At 40.7% G+C, this 15,744-nt stretch overlaps 7 protein-coding genes and 4 non-coding genes across 15 annotated transcripts; 9 read left to right on the top strand and 2 right to left on the bottom strand.

Annotated features, from left to right (window-relative positions):
* Window positions 1-31: 31 nt before the first annotated feature.
* Window positions 32-3,488, top strand: LOC108853592 (O-fucosyltransferase 19). Its single transcript, XM_018626995.2, has 5 exons — window positions 32-789; window positions 1,646-1,718; window positions 1,800-1,870; window positions 1,940-2,874; window positions 2,959-3,488. The coding sequence occupies exons 1-5, from the start codon at window positions 232-234 to the stop codon at window positions 3,161-3,163; spliced, it is 1,842 nt and encodes a 613-aa protein (XP_018482497.1). The 5' UTR covers window positions 32-231; the 3' UTR covers window positions 3,164-3,488.
* Window positions 3,489-3,663: 175 nt separating this feature from the next.
* On the bottom strand, window positions 3,664-3,735 carry TRNAM-CAU (transfer RNA methionine (anticodon CAU)). Its single transcript has one exon. It is a non-coding gene; the product is annotated as a tRNA-Met (tRNA).
* A 41-nt stretch (window positions 3,736-3,776) lies between these two features.
* LOC108849717 (protein transport protein yos1) lies at window positions 3,777-6,030 on the top strand. 5 transcript variants are annotated; one of them, XM_018623314.2, is made up of 3 exons: window positions 3,777-3,927; window positions 4,128-4,193; window positions 4,724-6,030. In XM_018623314.2, exon 3 carries the CDS (start codon window positions 4,736-4,738, stop codon window positions 4,970-4,972), a length of 237 nt encoding a protein of 78 aa, XP_018478816.1. In that variant the 5' UTR covers window positions 3,777-3,927; window positions 4,128-4,193; window positions 4,724-4,735; the 3' UTR covers window positions 4,973-6,030. The 5 variants fall into 5 exon arrangements, with proteins under 5 accessions (XP_018478816.1, XP_018478814.1, XP_056863194.1 ...); XM_018623312.2 differs by having other exon boundaries at window positions 4,128-4,214; XM_018623313.2 differs by having other exon boundaries at window positions 3,832-3,927; window positions 4,132-4,214.
* On the bottom strand, window positions 4,996-5,886 carry LOC108853791 (heme-binding-like protein At3g10130, chloroplastic). Its single transcript, XM_018627232.2, has one exon. It carries the CDS (start codon window positions 5,884-5,886, stop codon window positions 5,098-5,100), a length of 789 nt encoding a protein of 262 aa, XP_018482734.2. The 3' UTR covers window positions 4,996-5,097.
* A 401-nt stretch (window positions 6,031-6,431) lies between the features above and the next one.
* On the top strand, window positions 6,432-6,528 carry LOC130512229 (small nucleolar RNA snoR26). Its single transcript, XR_008945786.1, has one exon. It is a non-coding gene; the product is annotated as a small nucleolar RNA snoR26 (small nucleolar RNA).
* Window positions 6,529-6,587: 59 nt separating this feature from the next.
* On the top strand, window positions 6,588-6,682 carry LOC130512230 (small nucleolar RNA snoR27). The gene has a single exon (XR_008945787.1). It is a non-coding gene; the product is annotated as a small nucleolar RNA snoR27 (small nucleolar RNA).
* Window positions 6,683-6,743: 61 nt separating this feature from the next.
* On the top strand, window positions 6,744-6,837 carry LOC130512232 (small nucleolar RNA snoR27). The gene has a single exon (XR_008945789.1). It is a non-coding gene; the product is annotated as a small nucleolar RNA snoR27 (small nucleolar RNA).
* Window positions 6,838-7,471: 634 nt separating this feature from the next.
* On the top strand, window positions 7,472-10,046 carry LOC108852193 (uncharacterized). Its single transcript, XM_018625697.2, has 7 exons — window positions 7,472-7,854; window positions 7,950-8,241; window positions 8,439-8,603; window positions 8,709-9,357; window positions 9,432-9,538; window positions 9,627-9,686; window positions 9,781-10,046. The coding sequence occupies exons 1-7, from the start codon at window positions 7,681-7,683 to the stop codon at window positions 9,810-9,812; spliced, it is 1,479 nt and encodes a 492-aa protein (XP_018481199.2). The 5' UTR covers window positions 7,472-7,680; the 3' UTR covers window positions 9,813-10,046.
* Window positions 10,047-10,248: 202 nt separating this feature from the next.
* LOC108853337 (type III polyketide synthase A) lies at window positions 10,249-11,688 on the top strand. The gene is made up of 2 exons (XM_018626759.2): window positions 10,249-10,505; window positions 10,581-11,688. Exons 1-2 carry the CDS (start codon window positions 10,310-10,312, stop codon window positions 11,564-11,566), a joined length of 1,182 nt encoding a protein of 393 aa, XP_018482261.1. The 5' UTR covers window positions 10,249-10,309; the 3' UTR covers window positions 11,567-11,688.
* Window positions 11,689-12,277: 589 nt separating this feature from the next.
* LOC108850986 (zinc finger protein ZAT3-like) lies at window positions 12,278-13,276 on the top strand. The gene has a single exon (XM_057007725.1). It carries the CDS (start codon window positions 12,419-12,421, stop codon window positions 13,130-13,132), a length of 714 nt encoding a protein of 237 aa, XP_056863705.1. The 5' UTR covers window positions 12,278-12,418; the 3' UTR covers window positions 13,133-13,276.
* A 781-nt stretch (window positions 13,277-14,057) lies between these two features.
* LOC108849539 (UPF0725 protein At2g20620) lies at window positions 14,058-15,589 on the top strand. Its single transcript, XM_018623096.2, has 5 exons — window positions 14,058-14,345; window positions 14,455-14,761; window positions 14,842-14,960; window positions 15,072-15,158; window positions 15,240-15,589. The coding sequence occupies exons 1-5, from the start codon at window positions 14,151-14,153 to the stop codon at window positions 15,447-15,449; spliced, it is 918 nt and encodes a 305-aa protein (XP_018478598.2). The 5' UTR covers window positions 14,058-14,150; the 3' UTR covers window positions 15,450-15,589.
* The last annotated feature ends 155 nt before the right edge of the window (window positions 15,590-15,744 follow it).

Genomic DNA, 15,744 nt, shown 5'->3' with positions numbered 1-15,744 from the left:
ACCATATATATAAATAAATAACATTACACACGAAACAGAGAGAAAGCTTGGACGCCTCTCAGCTTCGCCGAACATCACGGTGGCTATAAAACACAGCAAGACGAAAGAAAAAAAAAACAAAAAAACGTTTACATGGTCAACCACTAACAAAACAAAAAAAACAAAAAAAAAACTAACTTTCTCTCTCTTTTGGCGCTTTGATTTTTTTTTTCTGCTTCCTCAGGCGGCGAAATGTCAACGGCCACCGGCGCTAACCCATTGGCCGTTGCACCAATCACGCGCCGCCGCATCGGAGACTCTCTAGAAACCACAACCACCTCCGAACGTCCCTCCATTTCCTCAGATTACTCCAACATAGTCACCATCTCATCGCCGGACTTGGACGACGCCGCCGCAACCGTCGGAACGAACGGCGCGTGCTCCTCACCTTCCTCCTCCTCCTCCTCCCATCACCACCACTACCACCACCACCACCACCCCACGATTCGGTACCTTCTCCGCGGAGGCGGGAAACTGAAACTGCCGTCGTTCGTGTGCTGCGAGGGTGGCGGAGGAGGAGGAGGATCGACGACGGTTGGGTTCTTCAGGAGGAACGTGGGGCGTCGGATCTTGGGGCTCCTCATGGTTCTCGTCGTCGCTTCTCTCTTTATCAGAGTCTCGCTGATGAGTGGACACGTCATCATGCACCGGAGGGATTTGAACGAGCTCGTGGTCGTTAGGGCGTTACATGATGATTGGTCCATGGCTCAGCGCGCCGTGACGGAGAACGTTGCTTCTCCGAAGCTTCCCGTGAGTTTTTTTCTTTCTTTCTTTTTTTCTATTCATAGAAAGTTTCACTTTCCCGAGAAAAAAACTTGAATTTTTTTTGTTTGTTTTTGTGATTGATCACGAATTGAAGAACACCCACAAATATGCAATTTGTTTCCGTCATTTTCACCGATAAAAGTTTCGAGCTTTCTGATCATAACCTAGAACAAGCCAAATGTCACTCTGTTTCCTCTGTTTTTCTATGCATAGAAAATTTCACTTTCCCGAGAAAGTAAGAAAAAACAAAACAAAAAGTTCTGCAATTTGTTTTATCATTTGACCTATCAATGCTTGTGATCAGTTCCGTTTTTTTCCTTCTCAAAGTTTCGAGCTTTCTGATCATAAACCAGAAAAATCCAAATTTTCCTCTGTTTCCTCTGTTTTTGTTGATGAAAGATCGAATTTTTAACAGAAACTCTGTTTTTCTTTCGTTTTCTCGGGAGATTTTCTAATTGGTTAGAAGTCGTAGTACCATGACGTGTAATTCTAGGAATGTCTCAATTGTTTTGCATCAAGTGATATCATTAAAATTAAACAAATCGTTATGACTTCCACCAATCAAAATTCGTTTTGCATTCTCTGACATTCGTTATATACTTATGAAAGCATTGACGAAGAATAACTCAAATAGAAGTTTTAAGCAGCCTTTTGTTAGGTGTTGATCAAACCATTTCCTCTACTGTTCCCCCATTGACCTTTGCCACTATCATTATTCAATGAAATATTCTTTCTAAAAGGCTTGAGTGTGCTGGAGAAGACTTAAAGTAAAGATCTTTATTGTTTAAATGATTGTAATTTTATGAACTTTGACTAGATTCACCATTGTTTCGAGTTACAGATTCCTGAGATATGGCAGAAACCTGAAAGTGGAAACTATCGCCGGTGTGCGTCACGTCCCAAGAACCGTTCAAGTAAATCTCTTGTTATCTTGCATGTCAAGTTTCAGTTTCTGTTTTTTTTTCTTACTGAAATTTTGTTTGTGTATGGCTCAGGATTACGTAGGAAAACCAATGGTTATCTTCTAGTACACGCTAATGGAGGATTGAATCAGATGAGAACCGGAGTGAGTTTCAATCTCCCAAGTTTTCTTACCTTTCTTTACTGATTCTCAAAATGAAAAAAAAAAATGTAGATATGTGACATGGTAGCTGCAGCAAAGATCATGAACGCCACACTCGTCCTTCCTCTCCTCGACCACGAATCTTTCTGGACAGACCCCAGCACATTCAAAGACATATTCGACTGGAGACACTTCATGAACGTGTTAAAATCCGACGTGGACATCACCGAGTACTTACCACCTCGCTATGCAGCCATGAGACCTCTCCTCAAAGCCCCCGTCTCCTGGTCCAAGTCCAGCTACTACAGAACCGAGATGCTACCACTCTTGAAAAAACACAAAGTAATAAAGTTCACGCACACCGACTCCCGCCTCGCCAACAACGGCCTCCCGCCGTCGATCCAACGCCTCAGATGCCGCGCTAACTACCAGGCACTGGCCTACTCCGAGGAGATACAAGAGCTCGGTGAAGTCCTCGTGAACCGTCTAAGAAACAACACAAAACAACCCTTCGTCGCTCTACACCTGAGGTACGAGAAAGACATGCTCGCGTTCACGGGATGCAGCCACAACCTCACGGGCGGGGAAGCCGAGGAGCTGAGGATCATGAGGTACAACGTGAAGCACTGGAAGGAGAAAGAGATCGACAGCGGGGAGAGGCGTGTCCAGGGAGGCTGTCCCATGTCTCCTCGTGAAGCTGCCGTGTTTCTCAAGGCAATGGGGTATCCTTCTTCCACGACTGTGTACATAGTCGCCGGCGAGATCTACGGAGGTAACAGTATGGATGCTTTTAGAGAAGAGTACCCTAACGTGTTCTCTCACTCGACGTTGGCGAGGGAAGAGGAGCTGGAGCGTTTTAAGGCGTACCAGAACCGTTTGGCTGCGTTGGATTACATCGTGGCGTTGGAGAGCGATGTGTTCGTGTATACGTATGATGGGAACATGGCTAAGGCTGTGCAAGGGCATAGGAGGTTCGAAGGGTTTAAGAAGACTATCAATCCAGACAGGTTTGAGAGAGAATCAGCTTCTTCTTAATTTTCTTTATTTCTTTTTACTATTTTACTGAGATTTTATCATCATCAAAATGGTAGGTTGAATTTTGTGAAACTGATAGATCGTTTAGACGAAGGTGTGATGTCATGGGAAGAGTTTTCGTCAGAGGTGAAGAGGTTACATGGAGAGAGGATTGGAGCTCCTTACGCAAGACTTCCCGGTGAGTTCCCACGGCTAGAGGAGAATTTCTATGCAAACCCACAGCCAGATTGTATCTGTGACAAGTCTCATCAGACGAAGTAAATGTGGAAACCAAGTGTAAGAACAGGCTCGGATAGATGGAAGGAGAGTGTTTGATGTGAAGATATAGAAGAAGTAAAAGAAACACGTGAACAGAGACAACAACACAACACACTGTTGAAAAACTTTTGTAGCCTTCCTTTTTGTACAATATAGGAGACAGTTGGTTGGAAGATGGATACAAATCTGTAGAATGGGATTCCACTATATACATGAGTATGAAAGATATAGCATTCTTTTTTATATCTGTTTGGTGTCTCTTAAGACCAGCTGATTAGAGATCTCAAGAGTTTAAACCAATAGAGATAGAGAGATATATGATTGAAGGAGCATATTGTTTTGTTACTCTCGTTTTTTTTTGTCCCCTTCATAACCTTAAACACCCACTGTACATTTGAGTACAGATTTATACGTGATACACGATCCTCTCTGTTAATGGTCATGAAGTTTTCTCTATCTTGGTTACTTCATTGAGTTTAAACATTGAAAAAAAGACTGGAAAATATCAGAGCCTGGTTTCGATCCAGGGACCTGTGGGTTATGGGCCCACCACGCTTCCGCTGCGCCACTCTGATTTGATGCTTAGTCTTTACTTCCTTATTAAAATAAACTGTAGGAAACAGATTGTTGGTTAATATGGAGTCGTGACCCGAACATCTTGTAGTCGGGTCAAGCCGGTTCATATTACAGGCTTTTAGTGATCACTGATCAGCTTCGTCTCGTGAACAAGATCTCTCTAAACCCTTCAACCTCGATTCGACTCAGCTGTAAGTATCTCTCCTCATCCTCCTCCATCGTCATATATTTCTATCTTCCGTGGGAGTTGTGGTAGACAAGCCTCCAATCCATCTTTGTTTTTGAAAAGCTGGAATCTATAGATTTTCTAGAAACCTTTGGATCTTCCTTAGGATGAAATTTGTTTCTGACTGAGATTTTATTGATTAATGGAATCTGTATCATCAATCAGGTAGTGAGGCCAAGGATTATAACCAGAGGCTTGAGCTACTACAAGTCAAGTTTCCTCCTTCAGTCGGTATACATTTGCTCTCAATAAGTAAAGCCCCTTCCTTTACAGCGTTTTTCCACATTCTCTTTAGACTAATTATTTATTAATATAGATGGCATCCTAGGTCTCCTCATGTACTGTCTGATAGGCTTACAATCTCGGCTGCTTCAGTTAACGAGTGTTAGGATCTAGTTTGTTGATCTGAATATATATGATTATGTCGTTAACATCTCCCTTTATAAAACTCATGTCAAGTGTGTTTCTTAGCTCTAACCTCGAGATGCTTATGTGTTTTGCTGCCTGAATAAGTTGTTTGCAAGACAAAACTGGCAAAATAAACAATTGCTTGTTTTATACCTTTCTAATCTAGTATTTGCAATAGGTTGGGTTGTTTTTTTTTTCTAACTTAGAATCAAAGATTTTTCCTCTGTTAATTTCATTGCTGGCTTAATACTTAAAACCACTCACATAGAGAGAGAATTACAAGTGTATTCAATTCCATTTTTAGATCAACTGTATCTTTATATGTTTCCACCCTTTTGGTGTGTGTTTCACAGACAGAAACCATCATGGGATTCTGGACATTGATGGAAGGGTTGCTGCTATTCGCAAACGCACTTGCTATCCTCAACGAAGACCGTTTTTTAGCTCCCAAAGGATGGACACTCGCAGAGCTTCACCATACCGGCAGAAGAAACTCCCTCAAAGGCCAAATCGTCGGTCTCATCCACGCCTGCCAGTACATGAGGCTTCCCCTCATGCTCTTCAACTTAACTGTCATCGTCTTTAAACTCTTCTCCGGTTAACAAAAAAAAAACACAATTTCAAATAACTTCAATCAAAAGCTCGCATTGTATTATACATTATTGTTCTATTACACAAAACACATGTTCTTGAGACCAAAAGCTATAAGGTTTGGATACATTTTCATTCATTCAACAGGGATCATGACTTCGTTGGTCCTAAACGGAGGCAACGTCCACGGCGGGTTATACCTAGCAAGCACGAACTCTCCAACGATCTTAACCCCATCTCTCTCGAGATCGCTCGTCAGCTTCTTCACCTTCTCGCTCACCACACTCTCTCCCGCACTACCACTGAACGTAACCACGCCGTACTTCCTCCCACCTTCCTCCCTTATCACCACCCTCTCATCCGTCGGACGCGGCGCGTCCTCCGCCCTCTTGTACATCTCCGGCAACAGAAACTGCATCGTCACCGTCCTCTTTCCTTCCTTCGTCACAACCGGAGACGTCATCTCAATCTTCTCCGCCTCCTTGGTGATCACCGGCGACGTCATGGCGATCTTCTCCGCCTTCTTGGTGATCACCGGTGACGTCATGGCGATCTTCTCCCCCTCCTTGGTGATCACCGGCGACGTCATGGCGATCTTCTCACCCTCCGTCGTGATCACCGGCGACGTCGCGGCGATCTTCTGGTTCTCCGGTTTGCCGAAGACGCCTATGTACTTAGCCAAGACCTGAAAGCCTCCGTCTTTATCGCCTTTGAACTCGGAAGGATCGTAAGTGACCTCCGCCGAGACCGCCGGCGGGTATTCGCGGACCTCGTAACCGTCGCCGGATTTAGCCACCGTGTATTTGGGAGTCTCCACTACGATCTTACCGAACACCATTCCTATGATGTAACTCTTACCGAACACGTTTCCCATGGTGCTACTGTTTATCAGTTTGGTTTTTGACGTTGCTACTATGGTTTGCATTTGAATGAGGTAATGTATATTTCGCGTATATTATATAGTCGAAGGTATAGATGAAACTTCAATATCAAGGAAGCTTGTATTGACTAATCATTGTAAACGACTTACTTTTATGACTAATAAGGATCACAGAAGGTTTGACCCGTTTCTGGTTTTTTGTGTGGTTCGGAGGATTGCTTAGTTAGTAATCTTTTCTTGTGGAACTTCTGATTCCACGACGATGATGGTTGACAAAATTACACCCGTGCTCGGTTGTTTGAAAAACGGCACGTACGTTTTGGAGATTTGTAAGCAAAAAACGGCACGTAGTTAGTGGTCGAGAGGTTAGCGTGTCCTTTCCGTTGTTTGGATTAAAATAAACGCGTTACCAAACAAAGGATTAGGGTTTTGTTATGTTTTTTTTTTCTTCGGTGCCTTTGTATAAATACTTCTCCAACCCTTTACCTCGGAAAGTATGTTCGGCGATTTGACTATAGATTTTTTTTGGTGCTCGTTTTGTTCGTGCTATTAGTTTTGGTCTTAGGTGTTATTATTGGCTTTATTAGAGAGGAGCTATCAGTGATGAATTCCATGAAAAAATTGTTATCCTTGCACTTTGATTGCTAGTGAAGATAAAATTGGGGTTTTCGATTTCTGAGATTGCTCCTCTCTTCTTCTTTGTTTTGCGTGTTTGATAGAATCTTTAACTTGGTAATGGTGTGATGATTGGATCAATGATTTTAGTTAATTAAACTGCGTTATCTATCTGCAAATCTCCTCTAAAGAGTTTGAAGAAAACCATAAAAACCTGAGATCCAATCTTTATATGGTACTCTTTGTTTTTTTTGCCTTATGATGAACATGTATTGTTTGATGTTAGAATCAGATCGATGATGTTATTTTAAAACTGCGTTATCTATCTTAAGATCTCCGAAATAGGAGCTGCGGATACTAAACAGAACGCTGAGATCTGATTTAACTTAAATGTACTTGGTCCTAGTTTTATCCTAAAAATCCATTGTTAGAAATTGACTATACTTTTAAAGATTAACCAATATGAAAATTAGCCTAATGTGATTTTGAAAAAGTATTGAAGACAAAAGAACTGTGCCTCTCAAGACTGCATCTTGATGAACTTGGATATAAACAAAATTCTAATAAGTATAACCTTAGTAATTAGAGTCCTTTGAACTAACAAAATTCACATAATTAAACCTTTCTTTCGGAATCAAACACAACCTAATATATGAGAATTGCACAATATACAGGGAAGTTCATAGGCTTCATAAATTATCAAATGAAAATGCATCAAAGCTGTTGTGATCATAACCTATATTCGAAACACAAGAAGTTGGCCAAATATGATGAGGGAGATGCATCGAAACGAAATTAAACTGATATACGAGAAAATTTAATAATTGGCACCCTATTGAAAGACCCAAGAGAGAAAGAGAGAACCGCAAGGACTGAAGCCCAAATACAAATCGAACACCCAATTGCCCAAATAGTAAACCCAGAATGTCCCAACCGAACGGTTCAGTTTCCAACTTTTTACCACCTACTTACACACCAACAAAAAATTGGATTTACCGCCACAATCAGGCGCAAAATCTCTCCCGGCAAAATCGAAACTAAACCGGGTTCCAATGGCTCGAAAAATTCTCCCGCTCCTCTGTTTTACTTCTTCTAAGTTCTAAATCATATCTTCTCTCTCTCAACTTCAGTTCACTCCACGTTCCCGTTTCGTTTTTTCTTCTCCTCAAAGTCGCTTCACATTCCAGTCCTTAGGGTTTTTGAAATCATCAATCGAAAAAAAAAATGGTGAGGTCGAGTAAATCCAAGAGTACAGAGCGTGTAGGAAAGGGCAAAGTGACTCCGATGCAAGTCGCCTTCCTCGTCGATCGCTACCTTTGCGACAATCGATTCTCAGAGACCAGATCCATCTTCAGATCCGAAGCTTCTTCTCTCATCTCCAAATCTCCTCTTCGCGAAGTAATTCACACCTTCCGAATTTTCATTTTCACTTTTTTTTATTTTTATTTTCTAATTTATGTCTTATAGATTTTTTTTTCCTCGTTTTTTTTTAGGTTCCGTGCAGTTTGATACCACTGGATGATATCTTGAACGAATACATCAGCCTCAAGGAGCAGAAAGTCATCGTAGACCAAGAGAAAGCTCGACTCGATCAAGAGAAGACTCGTGTTCAGAATCTATTAAATGGTATGCAGGATGTCATGAACGTTTACAACTCCACCGCAGCATCAGCACCTCCTCCTCCTCCTCCTCCGGCGATTACTGCAGCAGCAGCAGCTCCGACGGCTATCCAAGTGTCTACTTCTCAACCGAGCAACAACAACAACATCGTAGTCTCTCCTTCAGGTACTGTTGCTAATTAGTTTGTGTTTGACATTGATTTGATTGCCACATTAGAGATTGAAGTTGCTTGAGCTGTTTGTTTTAGTTTTAGTTCTTTGGTGCTCTAAAGATTCACATACTTGAATGATTTGGATTGTATCAAATAACTGGATCTTGATTTTTCTCCAAGGGAACTAATGTTAATGTGTCTTTAATTCCAGGAGGAGGCACAGTGCATCATAGCACACCTAATCTTATGTCAGCGTCACTGCCAGGAAACAAGAGAGTTGGGAACTTCACAGCACCTTCTACTACTCAGTCTGTAACAAGAAAGCGAAAGAGTCCTGAGGTTACTCTACCAGCTCCTCCTCCTGTCTCTAACAAAGGTCCTTCCTTGTTACTCTTGTTGATGATATGATATGATATGATACCTTTTGTTAACTTCTCCATTGGCCCTTAATTAATTTGGTGTCTTGTTTTTTTTATTATAGGGATTAAAAAGATTCCACGAGCTGCTGCTGCTAAGTCCACTAACTACTTGACGTTTCAACCGTCACCCAACACTCAAACGCCGGTGAATATTAACAGTGTAGGTAATGACTCGTCTGATCTTAATACATCAACTGTGGCAAAGCGTTTGTGTTACGGATCATCATCAGACATGTCACCTCCGGCCAACTCATCCTGTCCGAAGACACCGCAGAAGCAAGTATCTCCTCAGCAAGAAGTCACTCCTACAAACTGCACGATCCTCACCAAGGAGAGAATCACAGTCAGTCCTCACAAGCAGATTGGTTCCTACACAGTGGAAAGGAGCCGTATGGTTTCTTCTTCTTTTTCTCCGGTTAAGTCTAACCTGAAGATGTCCAGTAAAAGAGACCAAGTGAAAGGAAGGCTTAACTTCGATGAGGACGATGAAGAAGCCACGATGCACTCAGACGCACCTGCTTCTGGAGATTTGGTTTCATCTTCTCCTTCTTCGTCTGGCTCTGAAGCAGAAGTTGATCTGTTTGATATAGATTTTCTGAGCGAGAACTTTCCGTTCTCGGAGGTACTAGTCGATTTCGATCTTGGTTATGAAGGACTACCAGACCCTTGCTTGCCACAACCTTCAAACTTTCACATGGAGACTCCTTCAGGGTATATATGATCTTCTCTTTGGCTTAATATCTATTCCAATTATCTGCTGTTACTGATCCAATTCTGAAACACAGGTCATCTCCTGGAACAATGAATGAGAATCTAATGCATGACCAGGTCGTGTCTGAGTATTCTTCAACAGTTACAGAAATGGTTCAAGAAAAAGACATGAACACACAAGGTGGGTTTAGTTTCAGCCTTCAATCTACATTTTAGATATAAGAAGCTATAGCTGTTTTACTAACACTCAATACTGTTTCAATTTGCAGGATCTGACTCTATGACTACTGTAAAGTCCATAACAAAATGCCTACGAATCTTAAGTCCTGGTAGTTGCTCTTTCTTACTCATATGGTTTATATGATTTTACCATACCACATTTATCTTCATGTCTTAACTTTACAATGTTTCTTATATCTTCAGCCAAGAGTGGCAGACAAAGAAGTCCCAACTGAAGGATTCTCAGAGCTTCAACATTAACGTAGATCACACACTGTGAGATGATGCAATCTTTCATTACTTTAGTTGGCTCCTAACTAGGTCTAAATTTAAAATGAATATAATTTCTAGATGCTTTACTACTAAAACTATCTGAATCATTCCAACTAGTTTTCGCTGGCTTTCAATGTAAAGCAGAACCCTTTAATGTAACTGAGTGTATGCTTCTGTTTATCAAAAGATTCACATGATATTGGCTTATAATACAAGTAATAAAAGCATTAACAGGGTATATGTAATGTGTCTTTATCAACATATCTAACCAAACACAGGCCTAAGAATCACCAAACTCTAAATAAAATAGCTAGCACTCTCTTTTCATGATCCTCAACTCATCAACACCAAACTCTCTCCAACAAAACTTTCATCCCCTGCCTTTATAATCCTTTCCTTCATTTGATATTCTGCATCCACCACCTTTCTTCTCAACAAATCACCTGAAAGAGAGAGAGAGATGTCTAACTCCGGAATGAATGGTGTTAAGAACCAAATCAACACAAGGCGTGTAGCAAATCCAGGAAAGGCAACAGTGCTTGCTCTCGGCAAGGCCTTCCCAAGCCAAGTGGTTCCACAGGAGCATCTCGTGGAGGGCTTTCTACGTGACACCAAATGTGATGACGCCTTTATCAAAGAGAAGCTAGAACACTTGTGTAAGCCTCTCACTCTTTTACTAGCGGTTACTCTCTTTGATAATCTCTCTTACACTAATGTTTTTTTGTTTGTAGGCAAAACCACAACCGTGAAGACACGCTACACGGTCTTGTCACGAGAGATACTCGATAAATACCCCGAGCTAACAACCGAAGGCTCACCAACAATCAAACAAAGGCTAGAGATCGCAAACGAGGCTGTTGTGGAGATGGCACTGGAAGCAAGTTTGTGCTGCATCAAGGAATGGGGAAGGCAAGTGGAAGACATCACTCACATTGTCTACGTCTCCTCGAGCGAGATCCGCTTACCCGGTGGCGACCTTTACCTCTCCGCGAAGCTAGGTCTAAAGAGCGACGTGAACAGAGTGATGCTTTACTTTCTTGGATGCTACGGAGGTGTAACAGGCCTCCGTGTGGCCAAAGACATCGCCGAGAACAACCCCGGAAGCCGCGTTCTCCTCACGACCTCCGAGACCACCATCCTCGGGTTCCGACCACCGAACAAAGCTCGTCCTTACGACCTGGTCGGGGCTGCTCTGTTCGGGGACGGCGCGGCTGCGGTGATCGTGGGAGCAGACCCTTTACCATCCGAAGCTCCTTTCATGGAGCTTCACTATGCTGTTCAGCAGTTCTTGCCAGGGACGCAGAGCGTGATCGACGGGAGGCTGACGGAGGAAGGGATAAACTTCAAGCTGGGACGAGACCTACCTCAGAAGATAGAAGAGAACATAGAAGAGTTCTGTAAGAAGCTGATGGGTAAAGCTGGGGATGATTCCATGGAGTTTAACGACATGTTCTGGACCGTTCATCCCGGAGGACCCGCGATTCTGAACCGTCTGGAGACGAAGCTGAAGCTGGGGAGAGAGAAGCTGGAGTGTAGCAGGAGGGCGTTGGTGGATTATGGGAACGTGAGTAGCAACACTATATTGTATGTGATGGAGTATATGAGAGATGAGTTGAAGAAGAAAGGTGGGGATGCACAAGAGTGGGGACTTGGGTTAGCTTTTGGACCTGGAATCACTTTCGAAGGCCTTCTCATTCGCAGTCTCACATCTACCTAATTTCAAATCTATTACCTTGTAGAAAATAAAGAATATATTTATATATATATATATATATATAATATTGTAACCAGGGCTTATTTATAAGCTCATATGATCAATCCATAGTTTGTTGTATTTGATTTTACAGTAGCATGAAATGAGCATTGTTTACAAACACATCTCTAGCATATGACTCATCTACCTGGAACCACACAAAAAAAATAAGAAGACACAAAACATTTCCAGTTCTCAAAAAAAAAAAAAAGACACAAAACACTTACTTAGACACACATCAAAAAGACATGAACTCATCATGCATTGACTTGGTCATGTTCAGCAGTCACAGACAATAAAGGCAACATGTCACGTTCAACATACTACTACATTGTATTAGTATTAAGAGACTGAGCATGCTTAAGCCAGTGTCGTTCTTTAGTCGTTTTGATAATTGATATAATATACTCCCTCTATTTCAAATTATATAATGTTTTAGGTCTATGTTGAATGATTTTAAAATTATATATTTAAAATGATTTGTTTTAAAATGTAAATTTCTTAACTTTTATGCACAGCCCATGCATATAATCAATTCACAGTTTGTTAAATTTGATTTAACAGTAGCGTGAAATGAGCATTGTTAAGAAAAAAAAACACGTCTTTTTTGTAATAATAGTATTATACTGTAGCATATGACTAGGAAGGAATGTTTGGAACAAGTCAAAAGCAGCACCAAGTGTCATCAGCGCAATGACTCATCTACTTATAACCACACAAACACCAAACTCATTATGTCCACTGAAAACAAGGGCTTGATCCTCCTTTTTAACTCACTCACCAAACACTTACTTTAGACACACGCATCAAAAAACTATGAAGTCATCACGCATTGATTTTTCCATGTTCAACAGTCAAGGACAACACGATGAGGACAACATGTCACGTCTTCCATGGAAGAGGGTCAAAGACGAGGACGAAGAGCTTGCCAACTGTCTTGTATTGCTGTCCAATTCAGGGAGTGCTTACAACAAGGAGCATGGACACATCAAAGATAAAACCGTGAAAAAACAAAAAACCGCACATGTTTTCCAATGCAAAGGTTGCAAGAAAGTGTTTGCGTCGCATCAGGCATTGGGTGGACACAGAGCAAGTCATAAGAAAGTGAAAGGTTGTTTTGCCTCTCAAGATAAAAAAGCGGAGGAGGAAGAAGAGGAGGAATACAAAGTGGATGACGACGATGAGGAGGAAGAGGAGGAAGAAGACAAGCCTCACATCATCACCAGAAAGAAAACTAACGCTCACGAATGCACGATCTGCCATCGCGTATTCTCATCAGGACAAGCCTTGGGAGGTCACAAGAGATGTCATTGGTTAACACCTTCCACTAATTATCTTCGTATGACGCCACTAAATGATTCTTCTACTCATCACCATCATTCTCAGCCGCTAGATCAGCCATCTCTAGATCTCAACTTAGCTTGCGTTGATCCAACGGTCATGAGCGTAGGGAGAGATGGTGGTGGCAACAATCTCAATGCTACTTCATCTAATTCGTGGCTAAAACTCGCTAGTGGTGACTGGTCGTGATGACTGATTAATAAATTGAGTTGATGATTTTATATTTATTCGCTTATATACATAAATATACTCACATACAATTAAAGTACATTAACCAATTTATAAATTTGTAATGGATTTTATTATATTAATATACGCTTCACGTTTCAGAGAGCCTAGTTTATTTAGGGGATGTTAGAACTTTGACATTGTTGGAAATGAGATTAAGTACATATCGAAAAGTTTAAACATCATTACGGAGAGTAGTTGATACAAGAGAGAACTACATATATGAATGTCTTTCTTTAGTTTTGTTTCTTTGTGGTCTAAAAGAGTGACGTGATAATAATGTATGAATCTGTGTTCACAGGATTAATTTCACCAACAACACCTGAGAAATTAATGAACAAAATTAAAGAGAGAAAATAAAAAAATAATGAATCAAATAACTCTTGATGATATAGCCACAATTATTGCAGCAGTATTTGGCTGCAACTTCTATAACGTGACGTATATATATGTTTTTAACAAACGTTTTCAAAAGTTGTTATAAACACATGCTACATTATAGTTCTATGTTTTCATAGCACCAATCGATACCATTTACTTCAATCAAAATCATAAACTTCTTAGGTTAATAAACATTAAGAAGAAATAATCGAGTTGAGAGAATCATGTTATGAAGAGGGAAGACATTCGATGCTAATAAAAACTAGTAATGATCAATAGATAAAAAAAAGTTCTCTAAATTTGTTCAACAGATACATTGATTCTATTTTTGTACATTAGCGAGGTGATAGACGGAATGTTCATAAACATATAAATAATCTTCTAAAAAATTTACTTCATAAATCATGTTTATAAGATTTAGAAAAGAAGCGGGGTCTATTTGGGAAGATATGAAAGTATAGGGAGCGAAAACAAAAATAAAAATATAAAAGGAAAGAGGCAATAATCACAAAACCAACCCCCAACATAAATATCTCTCTCTGTTCGTCTTCTTCTTCCTCAATCATCTTTTAGGGTTTGAAACGAAATCTCTGAAACAATGTACGATTGTATGGTGGATGAGGCCAAGCTGTGGCTGGACGAACCTCCGCATCGTAAGAGGAAGCTCGAAGCTCCACCACCACCACCACCGATCGTAGACTATTCATTAACGACGACGTTTTCAGATTCCGACGAGGAAGAGATCGATCCGGTGGAACGCGAGAAGTATCGAAAACAAGTCGTAGAGTCCGGCGTAAGTATATTAAATTCAGAACCTTTATGCCTTTTCCTCTTATGGGTCTATGAAAAGTTTGCTTTTTTTTAATGTTGATTTTGAATTTTTTTTTTTGGCGGGGCGTTAGGGGTTCGATGTTGACTTTTTCCCTGTCTATGGAAGCTTATACCAATCTGGATCCACTCCTTCCACTGTACTGTTGAGCAAGGTGGGACTCCATACCTACAACTTTGACAAGGGGACATATTTACAGTTCAGAAGTGTTCAGAAAGCAAACGAGGAGTATGCTTCGTTTACTACGTACTATATAACGGTTGAAGCGGTGGATCCGTTCAATGATGATTCACCTGTTACTTTCCAAACCTCTGTCTGGGATGCTGCTACAAAGAGCAACGAGAGCTCCAGATTTATCACTAGAGTGTCCAGAATCAAAGGTAATCTCTTCAATTTTTTTTTTTTTTTATAGATTGTGAGTGTTGTTGGTTTGGTTTATTTTGATTCTTTTGAAAATTAGGAACCAAAGAAGAAACTTCTCTGTGGGACCACAATGCTGTAGATGTGTTCTATAAAGATGATATCGCTTGGCTAGAGGATGATGCTCTTACAGGAAGTGATAAGCTACAATACTATGAGGTTAATTAGGTGTTTTTTGTTCGTTACTTTTTTGTCTTATCTTGGCCTGTTTAGCAGCAGCCTTCTGCTCATGAATCCCATGGGTTTTAAATTACTAGTGTACAAGTGCAGGTGAAGGAATTGGATATGCGAGATAACAACGAATGGCTTTATCTGTATGCTGAAGTTGCAATGTTCTCCAAGTGGGCAACTGACCTTGTGAGTAGAGGATAAAAAAAAAAGCAATATAGAAAGTTCTTTTTTTTCATTTAGTAATGTTTTTTTTTTCTTTTCTCGCAGAGCGCTTATCTGCCGGTGAAGATGAATAAAGTAGTGGTACGAACAAGGGAAGATGTAGAGTCGAGTATGAAGCTCAGGTCTAAGAATGCAACTTTCTATATGAGTTTCACGGCCTGTGGAGGTCTCGAGTGCAGGGGCATAATAAGGAGGACGACGGATGGAAGACCACAACACATGAGCCTTCAAGCTATATGTTGGATCGACAACTAACTGTCCATTTTATGTATTTAATTGATCTTTGCAATTGTTATAAAATAATATACGCTTCACGTTTCAGAGAGCCTAGTTTTATTTAGGGGATGTTAGAACTTTGACATTGTTGGAAATGATATTAAGTACATATTTAAACATCATTAAAGCTAAGTAGTGCGACTTAACAATATAGTTGATACAAGAGAGAACTACATATATGGCTGTAAACGTACATATGTTTTTAACAAACGTTTTCTATGTTTTCATGGCACCAATCGGTACTATTTTCTTCAAAATCATAAGCCTCTTAGGT

This window comes from Raphanus sativus, chromosome 4 (assembly GCF_000801105.2).
Source record: "Raphanus sativus cultivar WK10039 chromosome 4, ASM80110v3, whole genome shotgun sequence".
Taxonomy (NCBI): Eukaryota; Viridiplantae; Streptophyta; class Magnoliopsida; order Brassicales; family Brassicaceae; genus Raphanus; species Raphanus sativus.
Note: the sequence above shows the minus strand (reverse complement) of the source record. Positions and strands in the feature narration are given on the sequence as shown.

What these genes read in the sequence shown, in the direction of transcription:
- LOC108853592 (XM_018626995.2), top strand. Translation starts at nt 232, where the DNA reads ATGTCAACGGCCACCGGCGCTAACCCATTGGCCGTTGCACCAATCACG. An exon ending in TTGCTTCTCCGAAGCTTCCC is followed by an intron (nt 790 to 1,645) that starts GTGAGTTTTTTT and finishes TTCGAGTTACAG; the next exon opens with ATTCCTGAGATATGGCAGAA. An exon ending in TGAATCAGATGAGAACCGGA is followed by an intron (nt 1,871 to 1,939) that starts GTGAGTTTCAAT and finishes AAAAAAATGTAG; the next exon opens with ATATGTGACATGGTAGCTGC.
- LOC108849717 (XM_018623314.2), top strand. Translation starts at nt 4,736, where the DNA reads ATGGGATTCTGGACATTGATGGAAGGGTTGCTGCTATTCGCAAACGCA.
- LOC108853791 (XM_018627232.2), bottom strand. Translation starts at nt 5,886, where the DNA reads ATGCAAACCATAGTAGCAACGTCAAAAACCAAACTGATAAACAGTAGC.
- LOC108852193 (XM_018625697.2), top strand. Translation starts at nt 7,681, where the DNA reads ATGGTGAGGTCGAGTAAATCCAAGAGTACAGAGCGTGTAGGAAAGGGC. An exon ending in CATCGTAGTCTCTCCTTCAG is followed by an intron (nt 8,242 to 8,438) that starts GTACTGTTGCTA and finishes CTTTAATTCCAG; the next exon opens with GAGGAGGCACAGTGCATCAT. An exon ending in TCCTCCTGTCTCTAACAAAG is followed by an intron (nt 8,604 to 8,708) that starts GTCCTTCCTTGT and finishes TTTTTATTATAG; the next exon opens with GGATTAAAAAGATTCCACGA.
- LOC108853337 (XM_018626759.2), top strand. Translation starts at nt 10,310, where the DNA reads ATGTCTAACTCCGGAATGAATGGTGTTAAGAACCAAATCAACACAAGG. An exon ending in AGAGAAGCTAGAACACTTGT is followed by an intron (nt 10,506 to 10,580) that starts GTAAGCCTCTCA and finishes TTTTGTTTGTAG; the next exon opens with GCAAAACCACAACCGTGAAG.
- LOC108850986 (XM_057007725.1), top strand. Translation starts at nt 12,419, where the DNA reads ATGAAGTCATCACGCATTGATTTTTCCATGTTCAACAGTCAAGGACAA.
- LOC108849539 (XM_018623096.2), top strand. Translation starts at nt 14,151, where the DNA reads ATGTACGATTGTATGGTGGATGAGGCCAAGCTGTGGCTGGACGAACCT. An exon ending in AACAAGTCGTAGAGTCCGGC is followed by an intron (nt 14,346 to 14,454) that starts GTAAGTATATTA and finishes GCGGGGCGTTAG; the next exon opens with GGGTTCGATGTTGACTTTTT. An exon ending in CCAAGTGGGCAACTGACCTT is followed by an intron (nt 15,159 to 15,239) that starts GTGAGTAGAGGA and finishes CTTTTCTCGCAG; the next exon opens with AGCGCTTATCTGCCGGTGAA.